The sequence below is a fragment of the Dermacentor albipictus genome, chromosome 4 (assembly GCF_038994185.2).
Source record: "Dermacentor albipictus isolate Rhodes 1998 colony chromosome 4, USDA_Dalb.pri_finalv2, whole genome shotgun sequence".
In the NCBI taxonomy this organism is placed as follows: Eukaryota; Metazoa; Arthropoda; class Arachnida; order Ixodida; family Ixodidae; genus Dermacentor; species Dermacentor albipictus.
The window spans coordinates 84488499-84515952 of record NC_091824.1 but is presented as its reverse complement, the minus strand read 5'-3'; the positions used below and the strand labels follow the sequence as shown (position 1 = coordinate 84515952).

The window sequence follows — 27454 nt, the reverse complement described above, 5'->3', positions numbered from 1 at the left end:
TTTACAGGTGCGTAGCGCCATCTTCTTCATTGACCACGCAAAGTTTACTACATGCCTCGCACCTGTAGAACGTAACCTAACGTAACCTGCGAAGGCTTGACGTTCAGTCCTGTTGTTATGGCATTGTGACAGGTATAAAGCGCTCGAAAAAGACGGTTGAACGCAAGACAAGCGCAAACTGCATGTCTTATAAGATTGAAACAGAGTGAGGGACGCCACGCCTGCTTCTTTGCAATTTCCTCCGAGCTCTGATGTATAGTTGCACTTTCGCTGGACACCTTATATGGGAGTGCGAAAGTTGAACTGAGAGATATCTGACAAATTCGATTAGTTCAATATGAGAGGAAACCACAACAAATTGTTCGTCTATACATTATAGTGATGATGACAATGACCTTAAAGCATAGTATGCCTGGTCGCGCGAAACGTCAATTTCCTTGCTTCGCTTGACAAGCGCGCCAGCTTTAGCAATTGCAGCAAAGTGGGTTGGTTCTTGGCTGGTCGCAGCTACTTGCTTTATACCCACTATACGGGAGGCTAGGCCATGAATTCGGTGGTAGCACACAGGGAATCGCAGGCAAGGAAGTGCGCCACCCGCAGAAGATGAGGAAGAGGAGATAGACGGCAGCAGCCCTTGAGGGGGCAGGGGTCGGATTGTCCCAGGGATGCGGCCACGCGGGCGCTAAGGGGCACGGGGGCGGCCATGGCGTCGTCGGAAGGGCGGCCCGAGGAGGCCTCGTCGCGTTCAGGCGGCGGCGGCGGCTGCGGCGGCAACACGCACGATGGATCGGACAACGCGGACGAGACGTCCAGCATGGGCGAGTCGCCCATGTGCCGCATCTGCTTCCGTGGCTCCCGCGCCGGCAGCCTGCTGTCGCCGTGCAACTGCAAGGGCACCATCGGGCTCGTCCACAAGGAGTGCCTCGAGGAGTGGCTCTCGCGACGCAACACCGACGAGTGCAACATCTGCGCGTACCAGTTCAAGGTATACGCGCCGTGAGGCACTGTGCAGACACGATAAGCTGCGGCGCAACTCGGCATCCGCACATGCACATGCATTGGCTCCCTACCATGTTTCACGACCTCGTGACTCTGACATGCAGAATTAACGTGCCCTGCTCTATTCGATCAGTGGGAGCAAAGTTAGCAATGAAAGAGAAGGAAGTGGTGAGCAGAACCTAATTACTTTTTATTCGGTCAGCAGTAAGTTTTTTATACTTTAACTGAATAAACAAAACTAATGTTTGCAAAAAACTTTCAGCAAATGCTTATTCAGCATTAAGGGATCGGCAACCCTCGTTTATGTTCCTGATATTTGTTAGGCTTCAAACGATGTGTTTGTAAATCGTGCATATGCAGATAAGAACGCATGCGTGTTAAAAGGCTTCGCGTGCTGTAGCAGCTTGTGCAGAGCAACTGTGCTGATCAGCCTTCGCGCTACGCTCGATTTGCCTGTGGTTGCGCTTCCCACCGTTGCAGAGCTACTTGTTGCTTGCACGTAGCGTGCGGATTTCGCTGATTTTTGTTACTGGTGAGCATCTGCGTCTGTATAGACCCCTTGCAGTTACATCGCAGGCAGCGCCTCAGCTCCAGCGCTTCACACCTTTTACACACTAAGATACACTTCCAAAAGATGCACTTCCAAATATGCTTCCATTATTTCCCTCATGCCTCTCCTCATAAATGATAAACATTTTGTCAGCAGGATTTGAGCACGCTTTGGAGATTCGTGAACGTATGGTGTAGCTAGAATTTACTCTTGTAAGGCGCTAAACCGTATAAAAAAAAAAACACTGCGTTAAAAGAAAAGGAACAAGGGCTGCTAGCACGTTGTACACTTAACTGAGGAAGACTGCACAGAGACAGTATAGTGTTGCAAACGGCCCCAGCATATAAAGCTTGCAGTTTCTGGCATCTATGAAAGCCGGTGGCTAGATGACATACCGATAGCTATAACGGACACCATCGTAGACAGGCGCATGGTGATGGTACCATATCAGGGAGTATAACGTCAGAAAGTTCAGCTTCTTTACCCAACGATACTTAAAACAAAGCTTTACCCTTACGAGGAATATTGGTGAGAGCGCATCAGTGGAAGTGCATATGGTGAAACTTGAGCGAGTCATTTCGATGGTGTTCACAGGTTTCTGGGCATGGACACTCTTACCAAGAGAAGAGCTTTGGCAAGCTAGAAAAGACTCAAATATATACGCCTCGCCTTGCCGAGCTAGATTCGTCCAGGTGCGAGCTGCTAGCGATGCGTGATTTGACTCCCCTGTACGCTGCGACCAAACCTTGGGTCCGTCATTTGAGCACTAGAAAAGACTGGTTGGTGGCGAAGCCGCACTTTACTGTCAGAAGTTCGCCGCGGCATCATGGATTTTTACCACGTATGCCCGGGTCTAGTTAATTCCAAGTCATGTACCAGCTATAGGTTATCGACTTACGTTATACAAATGCAATTCGCAAACGAAATTTTGTTTTCTTTATACCATAATTTTTTTAAATAGCATAAGGGTGATAGCATAATTTGATGCGAAGTGACTGCGCGCCTTAGCAATGAAAAAATTTGGAGGACGCTTAAGCTTCGCCTTTAAGAAATGAACGCGATAGCATTCATATATCCTGACTGCTTCTCACGCTTCCAGGCACCCATCGCGCCGGCGCGATGGGTGCCTGGAAGACACCTAGACACCCATCCAAGGAAGACACCCAGACACCCATTCAAGACACCCATCGCGCCGGCGCGCGCAAAATGGCGGACGCCGCGGCCGGTTTGTGTGTGTGAAGGCGTTTCTTTGGGTTTTCGCGTAACAGAATTATGTTTTCTCGTATAGTCATATTACAATCCGAGAGCTATCATGTCTGCAGGTTGTGTGCAAGTCGTAGTTTACGATCTTTCTGCGTATTTTGGCTTGAGAAATTCAATTAGTTCAGTCAATTTCTTGCATTACATTGCATTATATGGAAGGCCTCGGAATACGTGGCTCGAAAATATTTTGTCGATGTGACGTGACGTCTGGCGCCAAACTCCGAATTTTCTGCGGCACGGCGTGCTTAACGCTGTCGCGTTAAAGCTTGAGTAGTTAAACAAAGCGTTGTATCGGTAATGCAAAATCGTGCATCGACGTTCTTAAAGCATTCTTCTCCGGGGTGTGCTAGGAGTACGCCTTTTCATGATGTACTGCCTCCATTTATACAGGGTGCTTCAGCGAACACTTTCAACCATCTTTTTTAAGATTTGTTTGTGGCAGCAAATAGCACAATTCTATTCCATGGGCTGGTCTACTTGAAGAGGCGGACATGCACAAAAAATTGAAATGCACAATCGACTAATCAACAAAAATGCACTAATTCAGTTTTTAGCTAATTACATTATGGCACATATTGCAATTTACAAATTTTGGCGATTGAGATTGCAAGGCACATCCACTCGAAAAGAATAGTGGGGATGACTCCATTTACGAGATATGCGCCGTCAAACTTGGGGTAAAAATGCGCTGTCGTTCCACTTACTTTCTAAATAAAGCGTCGTTTTATGCTTCGCTTTTATGCTTTTAGGTCTTCGCTGCAACACCGGAATATATATATATATATATATATATATATATATATATATATATATATATATATATATATATTGTTACGGTTAAAGTTAAACAGGCTTTATTTAAGGACCGAGATTGATGGCGAAGTAAAGATGGCGTCCCGAGGCTGCACACGCATGCACACGCTAACGTCTTCTTCTTCTTCTCCTCGCCCGGCTCATGCCGTAGCAATCCCCGGTTGCCAGACGAAGCCCGCTGGGCAAGTCCAAATCACTCGGAAAGCGTAGGGTGAAACCGCTTAAGACGGGCAACATGTACTAACTGGGTCCGGCTAGACCGACGACCAGCCGACGTCAAGCGTGCCACCACGTACGTCAAGTCACTCAAGCGATCTACAATGACGAATGGGCCCGTGTACTGGGGTAAAAACTTTTCGCATAAGCCACGTTTACGTTGCGGAGTCCACAACCACACAAAGTCTCCTTTGGCGTACGAGACAGACTGGTGTCGGCTGTCATAGCGCTCTTTCGATCGGTCTTGCGATGCCACAGTGCGAAGACGAGCGATACGCCTGGCTTCTTCGGCAAGACAAAGCGTCTTGGCAACAGAGTACTCGCTGTGAAAGTCAAACGGTAGTATAGTGTCAATGCAGCTTAGCGGTGAACGTGCGTAAAGGAGATAAAAAGGACTGTAATCGGTCGTCTCATGCTTTGCAGTATTATAAGCATAGGTGATGAAGGGGAGTACGTCATCCCAGTCCTTGTGATCGGAAGATACGTACATGGCCAGCATGTTAGTTAGAGTTCTGTTCGTACGTTCCACGAGCCCATTTGTCTGAGGGTGATAAGGCGTTGAATGACGGAACTGCGAACTGCAGAGACGAAGCAGTTCTTCTACGGCGTCCGCAACGAACTGACGACCGCGATCGCTAATGATGACACGGGGGGGACCATGTCGAAGAATAATGAATCGAAGCAAAAACGTCGCAACGGACGCAGCTGTTGAAGATGGTACGGCCGCCGTTTCCGCGTAACGGGTCAGATGGTCGACACATACGATCACCCATCGGTTGTCGTTAGATGATCGGGGAAATGGGCCCAGAAGATCGATACCCACTTGTTCAAATGGCAGGCAAGGTGGCGGCAGAGGTTGGAGAAGACCTGGCGGAGCGGTCGTAGGGCGCTTGTAGCGTTGACATTGTTCGCAACTGGCGACGTAGTGCTTGACTGTGGCCCGCATTTTGGGCCAGTAAAAACGCTCCTGTGTCCGGTTCAAAGTTCTTACGAATCCTAGATGACCAGAGGTTACATCGTTGTGCATGGCTCTCAGTATGTCCGTTCGCAGACTTTGCGGCACCACCAGAAGGAAGCGTGCTCCTTTAACAGCATAATTGGTCTTGTAAAGCAGGCCGTCACGGACACAAAATCGACCGGTGGCTCCAGGACGCGATGCGGCTACAAATAGAGGTTCCAAACTAATATCATTTTCCTGCTCTGCTTTGAAAGTCATCGAATCTGGGAATGTAGAAGAAATGGGAGCAAAACAGTCATCAAAATTGTCTTCGTCACACTCCGTCGTCGTCAGAGGAAGGCGGGAGAGACAGTCCGCATCTGCGTGGCGACGCCCGGACTTGTAGGAAATAACGAAGTCGTACTCCTGCAGTCGAAGAGCCCAACGTGCCAGTCGTCCACTCGGGTCACGGAGATTCACCAACCAGCACAACGCGTGGTGGTCAGTAATGACAGTGAACGGGCGTCCATAGATATAGGGTCGAAATTTGTGGACAGCGAAAACAGCTGCCAAGCATTCTTGTTCAGTCACAGTGTAATTGCGTTCCGCCTTAGTCAAAGAGCGACTAGCATAAGCCACAACGTGTTCAGCTCCTTGATGACGTTGCACAAGTACGGCACCGATGCCGATGCCACTGGCATCAGCGTGCACTTCCGTAGGTGCGGATGCATCGAAGTGACGCAATATGGGCCCTGACGTTAGCAGAAATTTTAGCTGGCGGAACGCGTCGTCGCAAGCCGATGTCCAGTTGAAAGGGACGGCTTTTTGGAGAAGACATGTTAGGGGGTACACTACGTCGGCGAATCTTGGGACGAAGCGACGAAAATACGAGCACAGGCCCAAGAAACTTCTCAACTCCCGCACTGACTTCGGTGCTTCGAAGGAGCTGACTGCCTCAATCTTCCGTGGATCTGGCCTCACACCGTTTTTGTCGACCAGATGCCCAAGTACTAACGTCTCGGTTTCCCCGAAACGACATTTCTTGGAATTTAGGATCAAGCCGGCTTGTTTGACACAATCCAGAACAAGACTGAGACGGCTGTTATGCTCACTCAATGTGCTGCCAAAAATCACCACATCGTCGAGGTAGCACAAACAAATTTCCCATTTAAGTCCTCGGAGGATAGTATCCATGAATCGTTCGAATGTTGCTGGCGCGTTACAAAGGCCGAACGGCATAACGTTAAATTCATAAAGACCGTCTGGTGTCACGAAGGCCGTTTTCTCCTTATCGTCTGGGTGCATGGGTATCTGCCAATACCCTGATCGCAAATCCAGTGATGAAAAGTAGGCAGCGGAATGTAAACAATCGATGACATCATCAATTCTAGGAAGTGGATACACATCCTTTTTGGTGACCGCATTCAGTTTCCTGTAATCGACGCAAAACCGCCACGATCCATCCTTCTTCTTTACTAAGATCACTGGTGCTGCCCACGGACTAGAAGACTCTTGAACGACGTTATTCCGCAGCATGTCTTTCACCTGTTCAGCAATAACTGTCCTCTCGGTTGAAGAAACGCGGTAAGGCTTTTGCCGAATGGGGTGCGCAGATCCGGTGTCAATTCTGTGGCGAGCACGAGAACGCGGGAGTGAAGCCTGCTTGTCGCCTTGTGTGAAATCGAACACAGAAAGATGTGCCCACAATACTTGTGCGAGAGCGCGGCGCTCATGTGAGGGCAGTGCCTTGTTGATCATTCGTAGGATCTGCTCTTCAGAAATGTTATGTTGGGGATCGCTAGTATGAGACTGCTCCTCCTCGCTTAGAACTGTAATGGAGCTATAAGTAATCTTGTCAAATTCAGCAAGCTTCATATCACGCGGGAGAACGGCAGGGACGCAAGAACAATTGAAAGCCCACAAATTTGAGACGCCATTCACTACTCTCACGACAGAGCGTGGCACGAGTACATCTTTCTTTGCGCAGCTCGACGTAAGTGGCTGGACTTGCGCGTCAAACGATGAAAGGTCGGCAGCAGTGAAGTTGACAGGGACACGTGACAGCGACCAAGGCGGTACCAGCAAATTCTTCGAAACAACACAATAGTTTTTCACTGGTAAGGATGTGTCGGCAAGGGTGGCGAGAAGTGCGCTATTCAAAGTAATTTCGCCTGTGCCACAGTTAACAGATGCACCACAATCCTGAAGAAAGTCAATCCCGAGAATTACGTCATGAGTGCACCGCGGTAATACGAGGAATTCTGTTTTAAGGTCTTCTCCTCCGAACAAAACACTTGCAACACAGATACCAAGGGGCACTAGGCACTCTCCACTGACACCACGAAACGTCACATCACCATTCCACGGGAACATAACTTTCCGACCCAGCCTCTCCTTGAAAGTCACACTCATGACGGAAACGGTAGCACCAGTATCCACTAATGCTGTTGCAGGTATACTATCAATTAACACACGCACTTTGTTCTTCACCATCATAATAGGCAGAGGAGTATTTCGCAGAGACGCAGACGGTCCGGCGACCTTACCTCCATCGGTCGCGCCGGCTAGTTTCCCGACGGCGGAGGTGACGCAGCACGTCGCCGTGGTGACGGTGAACGGCGTGGGCGACTGGTTGGGGGCGTCAGGCTGCGGTCCGAAGCTGGCGAGCCACTCCTTCTACTATATTGGCGGAAGGTGTTCCGGGGTGGCGCGCCTGTGGTGTTTGCACCATCAGGGTCTGTCGGCCAACGGTCGTCATAACTGTCACGTTCAAAATTAGGCCAAGTTGGTGGTGGGCCATATCTTGTCTGTCGGCGCCGGCGACAAAAACGAGCAATGTGCCCTGAGGCGCCACAGCTGTAACACACAGGCGATGCGCGACCGACGTTGTAAGCCTCGGGGTCAACCCTGGGACGCTGCGAATAATAAATGCGATCTTCCGAATTCCGATTCGTGGTGGTAGCTCGACGAGTTCGTTGATCGTGCGTCACGTCGTCGGGAAAGGTACGCCGGTGCTGTCGCAGCTGATCGACTCGACACTCTGCAACGCCTGGCATGGCAGACAATGCGGACACAGCAGATGGATGTTCTTGAGGTTGGTTGGGAGCCCACCCAAGCTGTTCGACATCCGCCCCTTTGTTGTGTCTTTCAAGTTCTTCGCGAACAATTTGCCTTATCGTTGCCGCAAGGTCAAATTGAAAACTGTAGTCATTGTCTTCAACGCTTGCCACCGTTGCGACATTTGCTAACCTGCCGAACTTAGGCGTGATACGGCGCAGCTTCAAGGCCTCAAATGTGCGGCAATGCTTGATGAGGTCGGCGACCGAGGCGAGACTCTCCTTGCCGATTAAATAATTGTACACATCCTCGGCTATGCCTTTGAGAAGGTGTCCAACCTTGTCCTCTTCGGACATTCGAGGATTGACCGTTCTGCAAAGCTTCAGGATTGCTTCAATGTACGTGGTACAGGTCTCACCTGGGACTTGAGCGCGCTGCAGCAATGTCTGCTCCGCCCGCTTCCTCTTCGTGGTGGAATCGCCGAAGCATTCGGTAAGGTGAGTCACGAAGCTGTCCCACGTTGTGCAGATATCTTCATGGTTCTCGAACCACACTAGCGCAGTGTCTGTGAGGAACAGAACCACATTGTCGAGCTGAGCCGTGGAATTCCAGCCGTTGTACTTGCTCATACGCTTGTAGTGGGTGAGCCATTCCTCCACGTCCTCGCCGAATTTTCCTGAGAAAGGGCGGGGCTCCATCTGATGCATCCAGGCGCCGGTTGTTCGCACTGGAGCTGCCAGAGAAGGTTGTTGGTCACCGCTGTGGGACATCGGGATCTCAAGTGGTGTTGGGGGCAGTCGAGCGAGGCGTCGGCTCCGGCGTGGTACTTGCTGCAGCAGCTCCGTCGTCTTGGTCGAAGTACCCAGCACCTCCACCACAAAACTGTTACGGTTAAAGTTAAACAGGCTTTATTTAAGGACCGAGATTGATGGCGAAGTAAAGATGGCGTCCCGAGGCTGCACACGCATGCACACGCTAACGTCTTCTTCTTCTTCTCCTCGCCCGGCTCATGCCGTAGCAATATATATATATATATATATATATATATATATATATATATATATATATATATATATATATATATATATATATATATATATATATATATTGTAGCGGGTAATATGCATGTGGCACTGTAGTTGTAGTGGGTAATATGCATGTGGCACTGTGCGGACTGCCACCGCTGCGGCGCGAGTCACGAGCGCGGGTTGTTGATGCGAAGCGCTAGGACTCGTGATCTAGAGCTACCTGCGATCCCTCGAACGAGCTACATAAACCCCATTTCATTTGGTGGAGGTGCGGGGTAACCTCGAAAACTGGAACTCCGAAGCCGGACGCTACCGACTGCTGCGACCATGCCTGACGAAACCACCCAGGAAGATGCACCACAGCCTCCGACGGTCATCGTTTCCGGTGCATTGCGCCAGCGTGATCCTGCCATCTTTAGCGGCACCGATGATCATGACGTGGAGGATTGGTTGTCATCTTACGAAAGGGTGAGCCAGCATAACAAGTGGGACGACGTCACAAAGTTGCACAATGTGCTGTTTTACTTAACCGGCGTCGCGAACCTCTGGTTCCGAAACCACGAACACGATTTCACAACGTGGAGCAGATTCAAGACAAGTTTCACAGAAGTGTTCGGGCGCCCCGCTGTGCGCAAGCTTCGCGCAGAACAACGCTTACGGGGGCGCGCGCAACATCACGGTGAAACGTTCACAAGTTACATCGAAGATGTCATTGACCTGTGTAAGCGCATGAATCCGTCAATGGCAGAACAGGACAAGATAAAACACATTATGAAAGGCATTGATGAGGACGCATTTCAAATGTTGCTAGCGAAGGATCCGCGTACCGTGGCCGAAGTTATCAACTTGTACCAAAGTTTTGACGAGCTAAGGAAACAACGCATCTTAGCTCGGCGCCCACCGCCTACGGAAGATTCGTTAGCAGCATTGGTTATTGGCGACAACCACACAACTTTGCTGACGCAAATAAAAGAATTTGTGCGCGAGGAGGTCGCGCGACAGCTCTTGATTTTGCCGACCACGGAGAAGCCTTCTCAATATTTGGCTCCAGCGATCCGACAGGTAATTCAAGAGCAAGTGACCGAAGCTCTTCCACCTCCGTGTCAGCCGGCTCCCGTGGCCGCGCCTCTGACGTATGCTGAAGCCGCTGCACGGGCGCCTCGTCTGCCGGGATTCTCTCCTCCGCCTGCAGCGCCTCTCCAGCCGGTGTTCTCTCATCCGCCCTCGCCTCGCCAGCAGGTCGCTCCCTTTTTCAGCGCACAGCAGCAAGGCACAAATCCTTGGCGTACTCCTGACAACCGCCCAATATGCTATGCCTGCGGTACACCGGGACATGTAGCGCGCTTCTGCCGCCGGCGCTTGCCGGCCTTCGTGGGCACCGCGCGACCACCCAGCTCCGGCTTCCGACCATACCGTATGCCTCAGCGACCACCACCGGAAGTCTACGCTGCTGATGACATACCAGCAGCGCAGTCACAGCTCTACAATACTCGTCGCTCACCTTCCCCTCGTCGGCGCTCACTCTCACCCATGCGTCGTAGGCCCAGTGCCAGTACTACTGAGGCGGAAAACTGATTTCCGCAGTTCCTGAGGCACGAACTGCGTCATCGTCGGAACATCAAAGTCCTCGTTTTTCCCCCGCTAACGTTATTGAAGTGTCTGTTGATGGCATCAAATGTCTTGCCCTCGTCGATACAGGTGCTGCTGCATCTGTGCTTAGTGAGAAACTCTGCCGTGAATTACGGAAAGTGGTCATGATGCCTTCGGTATTATTGCTTAGAACAGCCAGTGCACAGCAAGTTCAGCCAGTCGCTATGTGCACTGCCAGGGTGTTGATTCGAGACATTTTGTATCCGATTGATTTCTTTGTGCTAACTTGTTGCTCCCACGATGTGATTCTCGGTTGGGATTTTGTGTCGCGCCATCACGCCGTCATTGACTGTGCACGTGCTGAGGTTCAGTTCTCCGTTCTGTGCGATATGCCATCTCACGACTTTCAAGTTCATGATGTAACCAGGATCTGTGTAGCTTCAGATACTGACCTTCCCGCTCACAGCGCGGTATTTGTCCCTCTTTCATGCGCATCGCTTGCCGAAGCGACGGTCATGTTTTCACCCGCTGCCGTCTTCCTTCGCCGCCAGCCTATATTGTTGCCTTTCGCTCTCCTCACGGTTCACCATGGGGCTGCAGAAATACTGATTTCTAACCCAAATTCGTACACTTTGGCTTTGCACTGTGGCGAGACTATTGGTACCATCCAGACTGTGGACGCTGACGTTATTGTGCATTTCCCTGTTCCCGACGACGTGGATACTGCCAACGTAACAGCACTGGCACCCCATGTGCCATCTAACCGAGTACCCCCGGATGTTTTTTGTCGCTCTATTGCCGATGACCTCGAGCCGACACAACGTGAGCGGCTTATTACTCTTTTAAATGATTTTCACGCCTCTTTTGACTGCACCCAAGCATCATTGGGCCGCACAAGTACCGTCTCTCACCACATTGATATATATAAGAAAGAAAGATGAAGGAAGGGTAGGAGTGGTACTTTTAGGCGGAGAATCCCATCGAAATAAATTTCTGGCTTAGCCACGGCTGCAATACCTTGCACTACGAAGGTTACGTAGGAGTGGGGCGTGCCCACAACGCTTCAGCGCCTTCTAAATGTCACCGTTGTGCACAGTTTAAATTTCGTTTTTGATTGTAATGTAGACGCCTAGACTTTCCGATTTTGATGCCTACGATTCGCTACAGTGCACTGGAACACTGTAGATGCGTTAAGCGTAAGCCAAACCGAACGCGGTTGTCCTCAGCGAGCCGCCGTCGGCTTAGCCAGTGGATTCGTGGCGGTACCCCGCGGCGGCCGTAGATACACTGCGTAGATACCACAAGACTGCGCGCTGGCTTACTATTCCTAAGGCAATAATAACACATGGCAAATAAATGGTGTTACGAAGCGCATGACGACGAAACCCATACCATAGCCCAGACTCTGAGAAGAACTTCAAAAAATAGCGCGACTACGCCAGCACAACGTTTCCTTTTATCTTCGTGAGATGGCAGCACCGCCGCGTGTAAACGGCGTTGTCGAGCGATGCCGGATTGTGTTCGAGCGATGCCGGCTTGGATTATGCTGCCAACAACGCCAGTTGTTGGAGCATACTTCCTGTAAAGTTCGGACAAGCCTAGCTGCATGTGCCTAATTGATTATTCTTGTAATTATGCAAAGAGGGCTCTGCTCGAGAGAATAGTGCCAATGGTCAAGGTTCAAAGTACCGCAAGTGCGAACACACGTCCGCTATGCATGTCATGGAGTAAATTGTGTTTTGCACGGACTGGTAATACCGTATGAATCATTTAGTTTGTGCCGGAATATAAAAGAAAGGAGCATATCTAATGACTCGTCACTGTGCTTCTTTACTCTCACCCGTACAATCCAGCATCACATATTTATTGGCGGTGCTTACTCAAGTGCTTGATAGCGTGCGTTGCGGTTAATAAACTCGCGGAAGCAATATAATAGCTTAGAGCAGATTACGATGAGTAAAGCTACTCCACTACCTGGCTAGTCATTGCAGACTCCTCATTACTAGTTAGCACAGTGGAACCGTTGTCCTCGTTAGTATAGTGGTCAGTATCCCCGCCTGTCACGCGGGAGACCGGGGTTCGATTCCCCGACGGGGAGCATTTTTTTTTCTTCTATTTTACAAGTTTATTTTTTGCAGATACTAAAGCCCAAATGAGAGCGAGAGCCAGGATGTTTGCGGTATTATACGTGTTCTATGGGATAAGAGGTGACAGCCCCTTCATCGTTAACTGCGACAATAGGTGATCCATAGTTGGTACAACGGCGGTTGCTACATGGAGCTGTTTCTATGTTCAGAATTCTGACCTGCTGCTTACGGCATTTGGAATCCTGTTTAGAAGTTGAAAACCTTTGTTCAATTTATAAACAAAACAAAAGAAAGATCTCTCCCCGTCGGGGAATCGAACCCCGGTCTCCCGCGTGACAGGCGGGGATACTGACCACTATACTAACGAGGAGCACGGAGCAGGCTCACAAAATAAAAAATGACAACGTGTCAATGTCCGTTTGTACTGCGTCTGTTCGTCTGTAATAGCAAGCACCAACTAGGCCAACAAGCAGTTCTGTTGCAACGTACAGCCGGCAGTGGCGTAGCAACAGGGGGGGGCCGGGGGGGGGGGGGGGGGCCGTGGGCCCCGGGTGCAAGGGGCCAGAGGCGGGGGGAGGTGTCATATGCGTCTGAAGACTCCCGTAAATTGTCCATATCCTCACCTTCCTCGACTACAGCCGGGGGGGGGGGGGGGGTTGACAGAAGACCTAGCTACGCCACTGACAGTCGGCCTGCGTTCTTGCGCGCGTTTTCCGAAGAAATGTCCGCTTGGATAAAGACGAAAAGCCGTAGCAGCATGAATAGGCTAAATTATGATTGTAATTTCTCACGATCACGACGCTGCTCTATTATCACTGCACTCCTTATTCAAAAGAGTACATGATTCTTCTTTCGCTGTTTCTATGTTCAGAATTCTGAACTGCTGCCTACGGCTTATCGTAAAACATTTGGAATCCTGTACAGAAGTTAGAAAAGTTTGTTCAATTTATAAAAAAAAAAAAAAAAAAAAAATTCTCCCCGTCGGGGAATCGAACCCCGGTCTCCCGCGTGACAGGCGGGGATACTGACCACTATACTAACGAGGAGCGCGGAGTGGGCTCACAAAATAACAAATCACAACGTGACACTGTCCATATGGATAAATACAAGAGCTGTAGCAGCGCGAATGGACTAAAATATGGCTAATTTCTCGCGTCCATAACTCTACTCTATTATCAATGTACTCCTTAATTCAAAAGCATACATGATGCTTCTTTCGTTTTCTTTCTTTGCTTATTTTGCTATTTCCTTTTTATTTATTTTTATTGCGACTTGTATTCAGACCTTGATCGCGTTCATTGAATGCGGAGTGAGCATTGGGTGAGTTGGAACTTCCGGAGTGAAAAATGATATCGCGAAGGCGAAGCCGCACCGTAGCCATCTTAGGAGCCACTAAGATGCGGTGGGGCGCGTTAAAACATTACCTCACGGCGAAGCAGCGCTTTTATCACACTTCCCACGGTGAAATGACTACTTATTTTACCAGACAGATACTGATCTACGTGTATCTCGATATTATCCTGAACATCCTGGCACATTTTATTGGATATAGTCATCAATACCCAGACGAAGTCACTACTTTCGTTGGGAACAATCAGCTTTTATTTTCTCATTAGCCTGACATTACAATAACAGAGCCAAATCACTTAATCTCTAAGCGAACATCACCCGACAAGGCTCTATTTCAGAGGTGAAAGAGGGGCAAGCGTTTGCTTTACTTCTGGTAAGAAGCTAAGCTTCCATTACAGCAATTTTTGTTGTGGTTGTGGTTAAACCTCCTTGGTCGGAACAGATTCATGATCTGCCCCGTCAAAAGACGGGGACAAGGACAAAAGCGCGCCGTGGTGTCCCTATACTTTTTATTTCTTGTCTCCGTCTTTCTGCACTGCAAGTCATGACTCGTGTCCATTATCGCGCCATAATCAACAACATATTACTGTGCCTCTTCCAAGAAAAAAGCTCTCGCAGTGCTTTCCACACAGATAACTTGCAAACGACGTCACGCTCTTACATAGACGAGCCGCTACAGCCTTTGTTGCGCTGCTAGAGATTTGCAGAGATTGCCCTGCTAGAGCTAGCGTTATTGACTACTTGTTGAGTGTTACCCAGCGGTCCGCCATTTTTTCTCCAAAGCTACGCAGTAAAGCCAATACTCGCGCGCGCAGGAGTCAAACTTAATACGGCGACTTATGTCATTCGTTTCATGTCACGCTTTAGCTTGGGGCACAAGGTATACCTGCTCACGGTCGTGCATGTCATGACAGGGCATTCATGACATGCCTTTCATGTCATGTCATACATGTGTATGTAATATAATTCCTGTCATGCGTGTCATTAATGTCATGTCGCATTCTTGCCGTGCCTATCATGTCATGACGTCATTCATATCATGCGATGTCAGTACATGTCATGCCATTCATGACACCAATTTTACGAAAGCGGCTGATTGCGATGTTGGCCCTGATGGAAAGGAAAGTCGGCGTCGCTTACGTGAAGTTTGCGTTCCGCAGCGCGGCGGAACATTTGACGTTACTTTAGACCACGTGATGACGCTCACCGAGTAGAGGCGCGAGCGGCGCAGGAAAAGGCTGTTTCAGTAGTTCCGCGCAGCAGAGCCAAGGCTACGCGACTCGCGAGCGCATGCAGATTCTTGTGCAGCGATATGTAGTGTCACAGTTTGGAGACCGCTGGAAGAGTAAATGGCCTTGACAAATGGTCTTGTCAGCTTGGAAGCTTCTCTGCAGGTCGCAGGGCGGTTTATTGCGCGATTGTGCTGCCTTTTTAAATAAAATATTCATTGAAGCTCTTTGGCATTGAAAATGGAGGTCTTCATTTGTTCGAATAGGCATGGGCTATCCATACCTTTATAAATAATTTTTAATTGGCTTCCTCAATCACTTTCAAAAATATAATAAACTTTGTCCTGTGTGCACATTCATATGTATTGTGTATGTGCATGGTGTTTACAGTGCAATTTTTTTTAAATGTTGAAGTGAGAAAATACGGATGAGGCAGCCGCCGCTAGCACTCCTAATGCGCATGTCCTCCTATTGTCAGTATATGCACTAATAAAGCAAAAGTATGAATTAAAAGCCATGCACCTCCGCGCCAACACTGATACAGTAAGCTATTAGCCCCAGTAAAATTTCAATTGAAAACGTCCAGGAAAGTCCAAAGAAATTTCAACGATGTTGGCGGCAAAGTTCTGCTAATGACACCTTAGGTGTTTGTGTGTGGGAGGGTGGGGGCACTTCGGCATCGGGGGGGTACTCAGCCCCCCCCCCTCCCCCCTCCGGAAAACTCCGGCCGAGCAGTGTAATCTAATATGCAAATCGACAACCTGGAGACATCAAAGAGGAAGCGAGACACAAAGACGGTAAATTTGATGCAGTGAATGGAAACAAATAAATTCCATGGATATTTACAAATGACACCAGAAGGAAATCTGGATCGAGATGGAATGGGTGGAATCACTCAAGGGGCAGTGCCTCGTTATTTGAGGCATGAGCTGGTTACTTGATGGCAAAAACATACCGGAAGAAGTATTTAGAACAGGAGGAGGCATGTGTCTGCTGCGCCAAAAATCCGGAGACAACTCAGCACACCGTAATGAACTGCCAATATATTTACCGAGCAAGAACCATTGGGAACGTCTATCTTCTAGAAGCATTGGGATTCAAAGTGGATGGAAGGATTCACTGGACTGGTCAGTGGTTGAAATAAGCAAGATACCTTTAGAGTATCGATTTTTTTTAAAAAAGCAGAAAAGAGATCGACACAGCCGGGTTACTTAGGGGCATAGGTGCGTACATTACAGGGACAGAGGTTTTAATAAATATGCAAAATATCAAGGAGCGTCAGCGAAAATGCTAGAATGACGTGGATGTAGTAAAACCTGATTAGCTCGAGCAGGCTGGGGACTATTTGCCGCCGCTCCGTTTCAAGAGGGATGCCATTTGAAATCGTCGTTATCAACATCGCGTTTTTGCATAAGAACCTGCATTTTGTAACGATTAAACTAATTTTCTAATCTTACCTCACTTCATGATAAACCGTCCTGCCACCGTTATTGTCGGAGCGTGAAGGATGATAACAAAATAAATTAAAATGGTCCTTTGCAAATTATGGCTTCTGAAGTAATGCGCCTAATGGGGCATGCAGCTCCATCTACAGCAAACTTTTTTTGTAACAATTCGCAGGCTGGCTTCATTTACTATAGCGCACCTTTTCCTTTATTTTCCGTTCTCCCTGTTGACTATTTCTTGTTTGTCTATACTTTACTTCCTATTGAACTCCCTATCATACGGGGAATTCATACTGGAGTAGTGTTTTCATTCGTTGCAAAGTTGTTTTTCTACCATACGCAGAGTTATTACACCATGACGGCGTGCACTAAGCATGGCAATTACAGTCCGCTGAAACTCATTATGGGTACAAATAGAATCGCGCGTATGACGCAGGCCAAATAAACGCAAGCTTCAGGGATGTTTCTTTGCCATCGTGCGTACGTGATACACAAAGTTGGAGCGGCGGAACTGCATGCTTGCTAAGCTCAAGCGCGTTATGTTTCCTTCTCAACCCCACGGTCCACATTTTGTGGAATCTGCGTGCACGACAACGTGGCACGCACTAAACCTCCCGTGTGCATCGAAAGGGCCTCGCGGTCGCCGAGGGCTATCGCCGCCGCTCGCTGCGGGCGCTTTCCAAAAGCTTAGAAGACGATGTGGCGCTTCCGGGGCGCTGTGCCATCACATAATTTCATCCGGTGGCTTCGTCCCCAAGACTGCGTGTTTTCTGAGGCTACCACTCGCATATACTTGACCCCTGAGGGTCACACCGCGACTTTCTTCTGCTGTTGAGCGCAATTAGCCCCGAAGCGGGTACTTTTCGTCGCTGGGGGAGGGCGGGGGGGGGGGGGGGGGGGGTGGAGGGTCCGTTAGTAGCCTCGAGAGCATCCATCGCTGGTGTATTGCGTGACGTGTGTTGGCAGATGCCTAGGAGAAGCGAAGTGGAGCTTCCGGCGTGACCTGGCTTCCTCTTGCCTTGAGGGTGAGTCACGAGTACTTATACCGATGGCGACAGAGTATACGTATACGAGTCCTGTTACCTATTCCGTGCGGACTGCTCAGCTTGCTCGGTTGGCCGGTCAGAGGTTAACTCTATAGATACGATGACAGAACCACTGTGCATCTTTTTCTTTTTTCTTCAATATGGTGCGGAAGTGTCGCGGAAGAATCGCGGAAGAATCGCGTGAGCTAACATTCCTCGCACTCTCCACCACGGAGGTATACGGACTGCAATGTGTAGTCGTTGACTCGATCTTTCGTGGTGACCGCGGAAGCGCCGGTCACGTTTTCGTTAAGCGCACAGTAACGGACTACTTCGAGTACGGCGCAGACTATGGAATGCTATGGAATGCTATGGAATGCACGATCTCCGCTCCCTCTGGATGTTCTGTGAGGAACTCGTCCCTACCGACCGGAAGTCGAGATGGGTCGGGCGATTAAGTATATATATATATATATATATATATATATATATATATATATATATATATACTTTTTTTTCTCAGGCTTGCAGCTGGTGAATATAGCTACAGAGGCAGCAACGGCACGATAGCCAAAGAAAAATGACTTCACAGTGCGATATCGGAAACGTCAAAAAAAAAAAAGATAAGCACATTGTGCAGAAAGAATCAGTTGGTTTTAGTTTACAGTGTACGATGGGCATTGAAATTCGTCCGCCACAAACTGTACAGCCTCGCTCAGAACATTAATGTGTGAAAGAGTCATGGCATTCGTTTAACAAGCAAAAAGCAAAGAAGCACCTACGTTTATTTCGCCACTTTAGGCAATGAATTTCGATAGCTGCCGACTGCCCGTGGTTTCGTTACAGAGAACGTAATTTGTGTTCTTGCGCAGAATGGGCTCCCAATCTTTATCTGTTCTAAGTACATGGTTTTAAAGGGTGTATGCTTGCTGACTCCTGTTACCATAACGGACTTTCAATTCAGTTTCACAGTAACTGACGAGTAACTAATTCCGTTATTAAATGAACTCTCCAGTTTCCAAGCCAGCCTTTATCCCTTCGTATTTCCACCCATCCTGCTGCTCCTTCAACATTCCTGCTTAGATAGTGGTCTACGACAGCGCTGCACGCGTGGCATATTGCTTTGTTTCGCGACGACACTTTTCGCCATAATGTAACAGGTCACTGGACGAGATGATAAAGAAAGCGCTCAACAGCGCGCTGTTACAGCGCACATTTGTTTAACTCAATGGAAGGTACGAAAGTTCTAGTCAAAGAGCAACAAATTTTCGTAAGGTATCGCGCTGCGCTACCGAAAGCGAAACTTTGTCACTTTGTTTCTAAGACTATTGTTCCTTTTTTTTCCCCACGCGTATTCTCCATTTCTTTGCACGCATTCTTCCTCCGCAGATTGGGAAGCTTCAAAATATTCCTATAGGAATATTCTACCGTATACGGTAGAACTTCATTCTATACATTGTAGAGACAGGGTTACACTGCTGTGCGGATCGCCTCTGTTGTCTCAAATCACTGGCCTCGCATTCGATTGAAGTTGAGGCGGGTGCGGAAGCACTTTCAATTTTATTCTCTCCATTCCTTTGCACTGTTAAGCGAACAGTGCGAAGCTTCAAACATTGTCGCTTGGCAAGATCGCTTTTCTTGCTGCAGGTCGCTCGTCTGAATATTTTTAAAGTGTTTGACCGATCTTTCAACGCTGCTCGATCACATTCACGTGTCGGCACGCGCAAGCCTATAGGCGCGTCTTCTTAAATTCTGTGACTGAACTTTGCTTTTTCGCGAGAAACTCCGTCGCCGCACGTTCACGAAACGAGAACATCAGGTGGCGCTGGCATTTCGTTCAGCCTACTGGTGGTGAAATTATGCAACCTGCTGATACCAAATAACAATAAATGGTTGCAGAAAAGATGGTCCCACGTGTACCACAATACATCCATGCTTGTGCGCTTTCAGAGTTTCCTACAAAAAAAAAATATTTGATCATTACTTTCAGGAAGACCCTATAGCTGGTGATACTTTACACATGGGTAGGACCGTTGCCTCGTTATGTTCTCCTGCGCCATTTATGCACCACGAGCGCTGGGGACAAAAAAAAAAAAGAAAACAAGTGAAGGAAAGCTCCTCTAAACCAAAGGAGTCAGAAGGCACCGTAAGAGTCCTCCAATAATTGCGCTATGAACACGAGTTCGCCACTTATATGCCACAATGGTTTTCTTTATAACTAGTCTTTGATTATAATGCCTTAATAACTGTCAGTGATTATGCATGCATTTTTGTTCTCATAGAATCAAACACATGGCAGGCCTCAGCACAATGCTCCAACTATCGGTGGCCTCGCATCAGCATGCAGAATGTTTCATGTAACATGAACCAAGGATTTTAAAAAAAATAGTGGTTAACCGCAACTGAACGAAACCAACGACATATGGTTTGACGTCATGTTATGCTCCTTAGGATCTATTTTACATTGCACCTAATTAGTTATTTAACTAAGAAGAAATATGCAAAATTTTAATATTCGCTTTGGGGTCAAGTGCGTTTCGTAAGGGGCGTGATTTTTTTTTTTCCGGCGTTTAAAGAAAGCCCACAAAATATGAAATAAAACCACGTGACTGCGTTCACGCGCTACCGTATTGCAGCGCTCTTTTCTTTTTGTTCGTGTTTATAAATATGTAACGCTGATGTAACTATCAATAGAATAATGCGCAGTTTGAATTTTGATGTTAGATGAGGTCGAAATTGTTTACACTGCGTCATCTGCAAACCGGTCAAGCCGTGCAGTCACTAATCCAATCTGTTGCCAGCATTTGCAACGGATTGGTCCCAACCGAGCCATAAGTACGCAGTGCTATACTTGTTAGTGCGAGAACTATATACAAGCCTAGTTTTTTGTTTTCAGAAAAAAAAAATACGGGTTACTCAGAAATAAGACGAGCAAGAAAGGAAGGGGTGCTGTATTAAAGCAACAATAACTAATGCTTGGCTGCTGTATACCCACTATTCACGAAGCAATTACTACGCTGCATCGGCTCATAAGAACAGGCACCGGACAATCGGTATAGAGAGCACATCTAATTAACAAAGATGATCGGCCAATGACAAAGGGCTGTTCAAAAAGAAAATCTTCGTAAATTCCTCCCCACATAGTTTCATCTTGGGACTAGTACACCAAAGCGCTCACCAAGTAGCCACTGACGGCAGCTTTAAAGTTGAGGTGTAAGGAGGGAATACCGCAGGGGTAGGAGATAACTGCTACCCCTGCGGTATTCATTCGTTATTTCATTATTATTTCGTTGACTTGTCTTTTTCTATTTTTGCCTTTTTGTCCCCAGCGCTCGCGGTGCATAAATGGCGCAGGAGAACATAACGAGGCAACGGTCCTACCCATGTGTGAAGTATCCCCAGCTATAGGGTCTTCCTGAAAGTAATGATCAACTATTTTTTTTTTGTGGGAAACTCTGAAAGCGCACAAGCATGGATGTATTGTGGTACGCGTGGCACCATCTTGTCTGCAATCACTTATTGTTATTTGGTATTTGTATTTCGGTCATTTGCCTCATAAACCTCCTCACCATTCGCCGAGTAATTGCCCCAGGAAATGCGCCGGCCGGCGCAGTCCTAGGCGCGCAAACGACCGCTGGCCCTCTTCTTCCATCCAACCTATGCGACACGCGTGGACAACAACGTCCGGCTCCGATGTAAACACACACTTGCACAATAGGAGCGCCCACAAATGGGACGATATAGTGCCCTCTGAATGTCTATTTAAATCGTGACCCTCCTCTCCCACGGAGGGCGGGCGCCAACGAGGGGAGAGAGGTTTATACGGAACAGCGCGCGACCACGCGTGCCGCTGTGTGCTGCGGGCTTTCGCTTTGCAAATCGAGTGTACGAAACTCGGCAACTAATGCGCTTGGGACCTCACGGTGAGGCCCGCGGTTTCGTGATGTGCGCGGCCGCTTGGGAGCGTGTGCAAAGCCTAACGCGAATTACATTGTACGCAGGCTCCAAAAACAAACACATAAGCAGGACAACACAACAAGCCGCCAGAAGCTTATTAGAAAAAGAAGAATGTTTTGCGACCTGGGTTAGAACAAATCACAGTGCACGGTAATTTGTAGCGAATGAGAGAATGAGAGAGAGAGAGAGAGAGAGAGAGAGAGAGAGAGAGAGAGAGGAGCCTCAGCTGATGGTCACACGAAGACGCGTCCCCTTTGGGCAGTAACAATGGTCCGACTTCGCTTGTCAGAAAGAACAATGGCTCCGGGTACGACGGCCTCAGGGCTAATAACTTGCGGGTAATCCTCAAGCGATTAAGGAACTCGACATTCATGGCTATACAGGAAGGTACTTATGCGTGCTTTTTTTTTTACCCGCATCCTCATGACCCCTTGTTTCTTTCAAAGACTGACGACCACTTGGACGGACCTTAAGAGCTTTCTAAACACGCGAGCAGCCATGCGCGAAGGAGAGAGAGAGAGAGAGAGAGAGAGAGAGAGAGAGAGAGAAAGGGAAAGATAGAGAGAAATGCAGTCTACGTGCAGTACTGTCATGTTTCTGAAAAACGTTGTATTTGTTTCATTCCTTAAAACTGGAAACTCTTGGCCTTACAATAACTTATGTCCTGCCGACCTTGTTCTCAAATAAATCATGGCGCTGTATTTAATGCGATTAGTCCGCTCAACCGCGCAGGTTGAGCGGACTCCCAAGAGCATCTGGGACTGGCTCCGCGACCCGAGCAGCCGGCCGAACCGCTGGTACATCCTGGTCGACATGTCCCTGTCCCTGTTCGGCGGCGTCATGCTGCTCGTGTCCGCCTGGCTGTCGGCCGTCGAGATGATCAGCGGCATCTCGTCGGTGCTCGGCTGCGTGCTCATCTGCGTCATCGTGGTGCTCGCGGGGCTCATCTGCGTCGCCGACATCTACCTCATGGTGCGCCACCACCACCAGGCGCTCGTCCAGTGGCGCCAGAACAACTGGGGCGTCCGGCTCGTGCTGCCCACCGGCGCGACCGAGAGCGCCGTCCCGTCGGACGCCAGGGGTCCGCCGCCGCCGCCCTCGGAGCCGCCTTCGGTGCCGCTGAACGGCACGGGCACCGCCGCCGCGCCGCTCGTCAACACGACGAACGCGACGGCGACCCAGCAGCAAGATTCGACGGCCACTGACCACCCCGTCGTGTGAAAAGCCGACGCGAACCCTCAAGCACGGGTGGTCTCGATACGTACCAGTGGCGTCGGATGCGTATTGGACAGACGGCTAAACGACAGACGACAGACGACTAAACTCTCGTAGGATTCGTGCAGACGCCGCCACGCGAATGCGTGACCGAGTCGTCCTCACCGCACGGTGCCAGCGTATATGGTACTGAATTCGGTGGTTGGAAGGTTTTACCAAATTTCGGCGGCCGGTGGCTATAGTGCGCAGCAATATTACTCTTAGTCCTTCCGACGACGTCTGTCTGAATGGGCGCGCTCGTGCGTGGACGATTGGGGACGGTGTACGTAGAAAGAGAAAATTCGGGGGCGGAAATTAATTCCGGGACGACCTGCCGCATTATGGAAAACAAGTAGAGCTCCGAGTAAAGCCGCACAATGGGAAGTGCTTGAAACAAATTCGTGTCACTCTATTAAAGTGAAGGACTGGGCTAAGAGGATGCCTGCATGGATTATGCTGTGCTAATGGAACCCGGAAGGAAATGAATTGGTTGCTTAAGTACAGGCTCTCCGAAGCTTGTGATGAGCTCGCAGTCGAGCTGCATAAATTTCAGAAGACGAATCATCGTTTCCCGCAAATAAACCATTTTTTGTGAGCCTGCCATACAAGAAAATTGGTGTCGCATTGCTCTCACACAAAGCGACTGCTTTTAGTGTAATGTAAGGCTCCCGTTTCCAATCATTGTCCCAGAAGACGGCGCGAAAAAGAAATGGGGTCAATCGCATTTACTGCAAAATAATACGCTGGCCTACAACTTGCGGTCTACGCGAATGTTTTTCGGATATAGTAATTAAACCTCACGCATATAGTATAAACATCTGTGCGTGATCCTGTGTGCCGCGCCTGGTCGTCCGAGGTGCTTGCTTTTGACAGGCCGGGTCTTCTCGCCTCTGTCTCATCGCCCGAGTTCCTCGCCCTTCATTGGGCTCGGCCTCTCTGCGCTTGCGCATACATCGCGTGGCCTTGATGCTAAGTTTCGGTGAAGATAGGATAGGGATAACTTTAATAAAGTGCCGGCAAACGTTTAACGCGTCGTGACGCTGGCCAAGCGTCGACCCGGGGTTATACCCTACTCTGCACTGCCCCAGTTGGGCCCGTTTGTAGTGGGTCATGAGGCTTGTGCCTTTCGAGCGCACCCCGGGCTTGCTGGACGGGGTGAAGTTTCGGTGAAATTTTATTCAGCCTGAACCCGCAGTCAACTTTCTGCGCAAATAAAGGATGAGGAGGCGAAGCGCATGCCGTGACAGCGCTCCTGAAAAACAGTTCCACAGTACCATTCGCTTTCGTTTAAGCTGGGTAATAGAAAACAAGCATCTTGCTTACTACGACGCTTATACTAAACTTAGACAAAGAATACAGCACCAAGTCCACCTCGAGTTGAATTTTATTTTTCTCTTTACTCTTCAGCAAGGAGGAAGGAAAGAAAGTAGAAGACGGCAATATGTCACGCAACTATAGTCTTCTCAAGCCAACTCTCACTGAAGCCATCCCCTTCGCTTTTTCTGGCTCTAAAAAAAAGGAAAAGAAAAAGAAAGTTGACCCAGCGCGCGTGACCGTTGCACTCTGCGGACTCGAGGCCCGGTGTGCTTGATCCCCGGTATACGTTCCAATCGACGCGCACTTGCTCTGTAGCCGATATCCAACTACTCTGTGCACATTTACTGCCGATATGCTCGTGCAACCTCGGTCCTTTATTGCAACGCGAACATTCATCGACCGCTTTGCGTCGTGACAGTGAGGCAGCAGCACGTCGCCGATCGCCGGTGATGGAAGACACTGAAATTTACTTACCGCGACATGATCACGTGCTGGGCCTACTTTGTCGTCTTCAATATTGCCCTCTGACGGTGCCTCCTAGTTCTTTCCTCCTTCCGGGGGACTGAGTGTCTGCTCCAGTAAACGGTTACATAAAACGCGCTAAAACTCTGCAGGACTAATTGGCGCAGTTGTAGTTGCTGTCCTGAGTGGCCGTGGCACATACCCACAGAGGGGGATTGGCCGAGAATCGGGTGGTTCAATTAGGTGCATAATAATAATAATAACAAGGGAGTTAACAATTTGAGCGTTGGAGTTTAAAAGTAAACGTTGTGTGTTTGGAGAAAAAAAAGGAAATAATCAGATGAAATGCGGGTATATAATAATAATAATAATAATAATAATAATAATAATAATAATAATAATAATAATAATAATAATAATAATAATAATAATAATAATAATAATAATAATAATAATAATAATAATAATAATAATAATAAGAAGAAGAAGAAGAAGAAGAAGAAGAAGAAGAAGAAGAAATAAAAGAAAGCTATGGGTGGGAGGGAGAACGATCAATCTAACATGGAAATCGATTGGTTTCGATTAGGTAATTTTGGATTTCCAAGCAAATATTTCTGTGACTGCACCCAGTAATGGAGGCTCCAAAAGAGAGGATCACAGGCACTGATAAAGTAACACTTGTGTGGTAATTCTACCCCAGTGCTCTTCCCTTCTTTGCCTCGTGGACTTTGCCACTAAGGTTCGTGTATTTGCTTATTTATTTATTCGTTTATTCAGTTAGAGACATCTCACATATAGCCATAGAGGCATGAGGGGGACCTACAGGAAATATGGAGGCACTAATATGCAAAATTTAAAACATGGGTAGTAGCATTAAATCGACACATATGAATAAAAAAAAAGAAGTAACCCACGATGTACATCAGCGGATACCATAAGGTCATGTTACAGTAAATTGAAAAATATAATTATGAAATTGCACCAGGGATGCAGACAGAGAAAAGAAATAGCAGCGCTGCTTTATGATTATGTTACCACACCAACTCACCCAGTTGTCCATACTTTTGGAAATGAAAAAAAAGATTTGAGAGGTCAACAAAGCAATAATAATAATAATAATAATAATAATAATAATAATAATAATAATAATCAATTACGCGGTCGTCCCACATACGCTCATCAAACAAAACAGGGCAAGAAGACTTTCAGGAAAAGAAAGAAATGAACACGACGTAATATTATGCTATTAAATTGTGTTGGTAGCTAATATTAACTACATTGCAATAAGCGCATAAATAACGAATTTTAAAACAACACTAAAGGAAGAGCCCCTAACCCCCCCCCCCCCTCCCTCTATGAACAACTGGTAACCCATATAATTATGTAGATTGTTGGGAAAAGGCATGATCAGTAGATGTCGGAATTTTTCGTAGTCACTCTCGGAGCCTACGACGACAGGGAGGTAGTCCCAGAGGCGAATGGCTCGAGTGACATCGGAGGAGGTAAATGCTAGTGTCACGCCGCAGACGCGCATGAAGCTGAACTGATTGTAAATCTTCGTAACCTCTATTGAGGAACATGAAAACGCAGAAGTGATTGCTTTATGTTACGGATGTACTTATGAAACAATAATAACAGTACAATGTCACGAGGAGTATACAGTGGCCGCAGTGAATGGTCGAGTTCAAAATGTCTTGTACTTGTGTTGTGGTCATGACAACGAGAAATAAATCACGAATCCATATTGTCAACCGATTATTCAAATTACTTCTGACGGGCAGACCAGACAGACACAGATAATTCGAGCTGAGATTGGGCAAAAGTTGGTAATTATTTTAAATTATGTAATGGCGGAGTATGTAACCTAGTGGTTTAGAAATGTTGGCACATATGAACGTAATGTACGAACGCCCCGAAGGGTCGAAGTGAGGTTAACAGCAAGACATGCATAGTGTGCATCATGCAAAACTATGCTGCTATTTAAGTAATACAAGAACCTAGAGAGAAGGGAAGGAAAGGCAGGGAGGTTAATAAGACTGTCCAGTTTGCTACAGTACACGTGGGGAGGAGGGTGGGGGAGTGAAAGAAAGAGAGAGACAGAGAGAAGACACGAGTTTTGATCACACCTTCACATGCACTAAGCCAGGTGCAGTGTACGCAAAGTTAGGCGCTCAGTTATTTCGCTTTCAGGTACTGTAGAAGAGCTGGAGTGACTTTGTGGGCTGATGAGCTGTGAGGTGAGGGTTCCAAGACCTTTGCTTCTGTAAATAGCCCATCCGCCAGTCTATTCAAAGCACATCGGAGACTCTGGCGTTGTTTATCGAAGCGATAACAGTGGCACAGGATGCGATTGATGGTCTCTTCACAACTGCACATAGCGCACATGGGTGAGTAAGCCATTCCAATGCGATATTTGTATGAGTTTCAAAATTTTCAAAAAAAGCTAGTTGAATGCGTGTTTCGATTTTTTCTACATGTCTTTTTAAAGACTTCAACTATGTTATCTGCGATAGGCGATATCTGAAAATTCAGAAAAACTTAAAAATGAACCCCTAGCATGTACGTTCTACCTTATATGACTGTTTCGCAGAGCGGGTTATATTTGCACGTGCATAACATTCTGCAGTATAAGCGGCTTATTTCCTCAAATAAACTTTTTCAAGGGGAAGGTGCGTTCTAAAATTCAATGGCGATTGAGCGGCAAGTGCGACAGAAATGCGATAGCATTACGTCGCACCTCTTTGAGGTCTCGGATCCATGATTTAAACCGCGTTCGCCACATTGCAAAGTGTTGTCCAGGAGTTTACATTATATATATCAAAGCCCCTCTCTAACACCTGACCCACACTTCACACACATACACTGTTTTCCCCTT

At 47.9% G+C, this 27454-nt stretch overlaps 1 protein-coding gene and 3 non-coding genes across 4 annotated transcripts; 2 read left to right on the top strand and 2 right to left on the bottom strand.

The window, feature by feature from the left end:
• Positions 1-590: 590 nt before the first annotated feature.
• LOC135901169 (E3 ubiquitin-protein ligase MARCHF3-like) lies at positions 591-23413 on the top strand. Its single transcript, XM_065430844.2, has 2 exons — positions 591-985; positions 22279-23413. Exons 1-2 carry the CDS (start codon positions 704-706, stop codon positions 22765-22767), a joined length of 771 nt encoding a protein of 256 aa, XP_065286916.1. The 5' UTR covers positions 591-703; the 3' UTR covers positions 22768-23413.
• On the top strand, positions 12480-12551 carry TRNAD-GUC (transfer RNA aspartic acid (anticodon GUC)). Its single transcript has one exon. It is a non-coding gene; the product is annotated as a tRNA-Asp (tRNA).
• TRNAD-GUC (transfer RNA aspartic acid (anticodon GUC)) lies at positions 12839-12910 on the bottom strand. Its single transcript has one exon. It is a non-coding gene; the product is annotated as a tRNA-Asp (tRNA).
• On the bottom strand, positions 13515-13586 carry TRNAD-GUC (transfer RNA aspartic acid (anticodon GUC)). Its single transcript has one exon. It is a non-coding gene; the product is annotated as a tRNA-Asp (tRNA).
• Positions 23414-27454: the final 4041 nt, after the last annotated feature.

Excerpts from the sequence above, each read along its gene's own strand:
- LOC135901169 (XM_065430844.2), top strand. The coding sequence starts at position 704 with ATGGCGTCGTCGGAAGGGCGGCCCGAGGAGGCCTCGTCGCGTTCAGGC. Across the intron at positions 986-22,278 it reads TCTGCGCGTACCAGTTCAAG|GTTGAGCGGACTCCCAAGAG; the intron begins GTATACGCGCCG and ends TCAACCGCGCAG.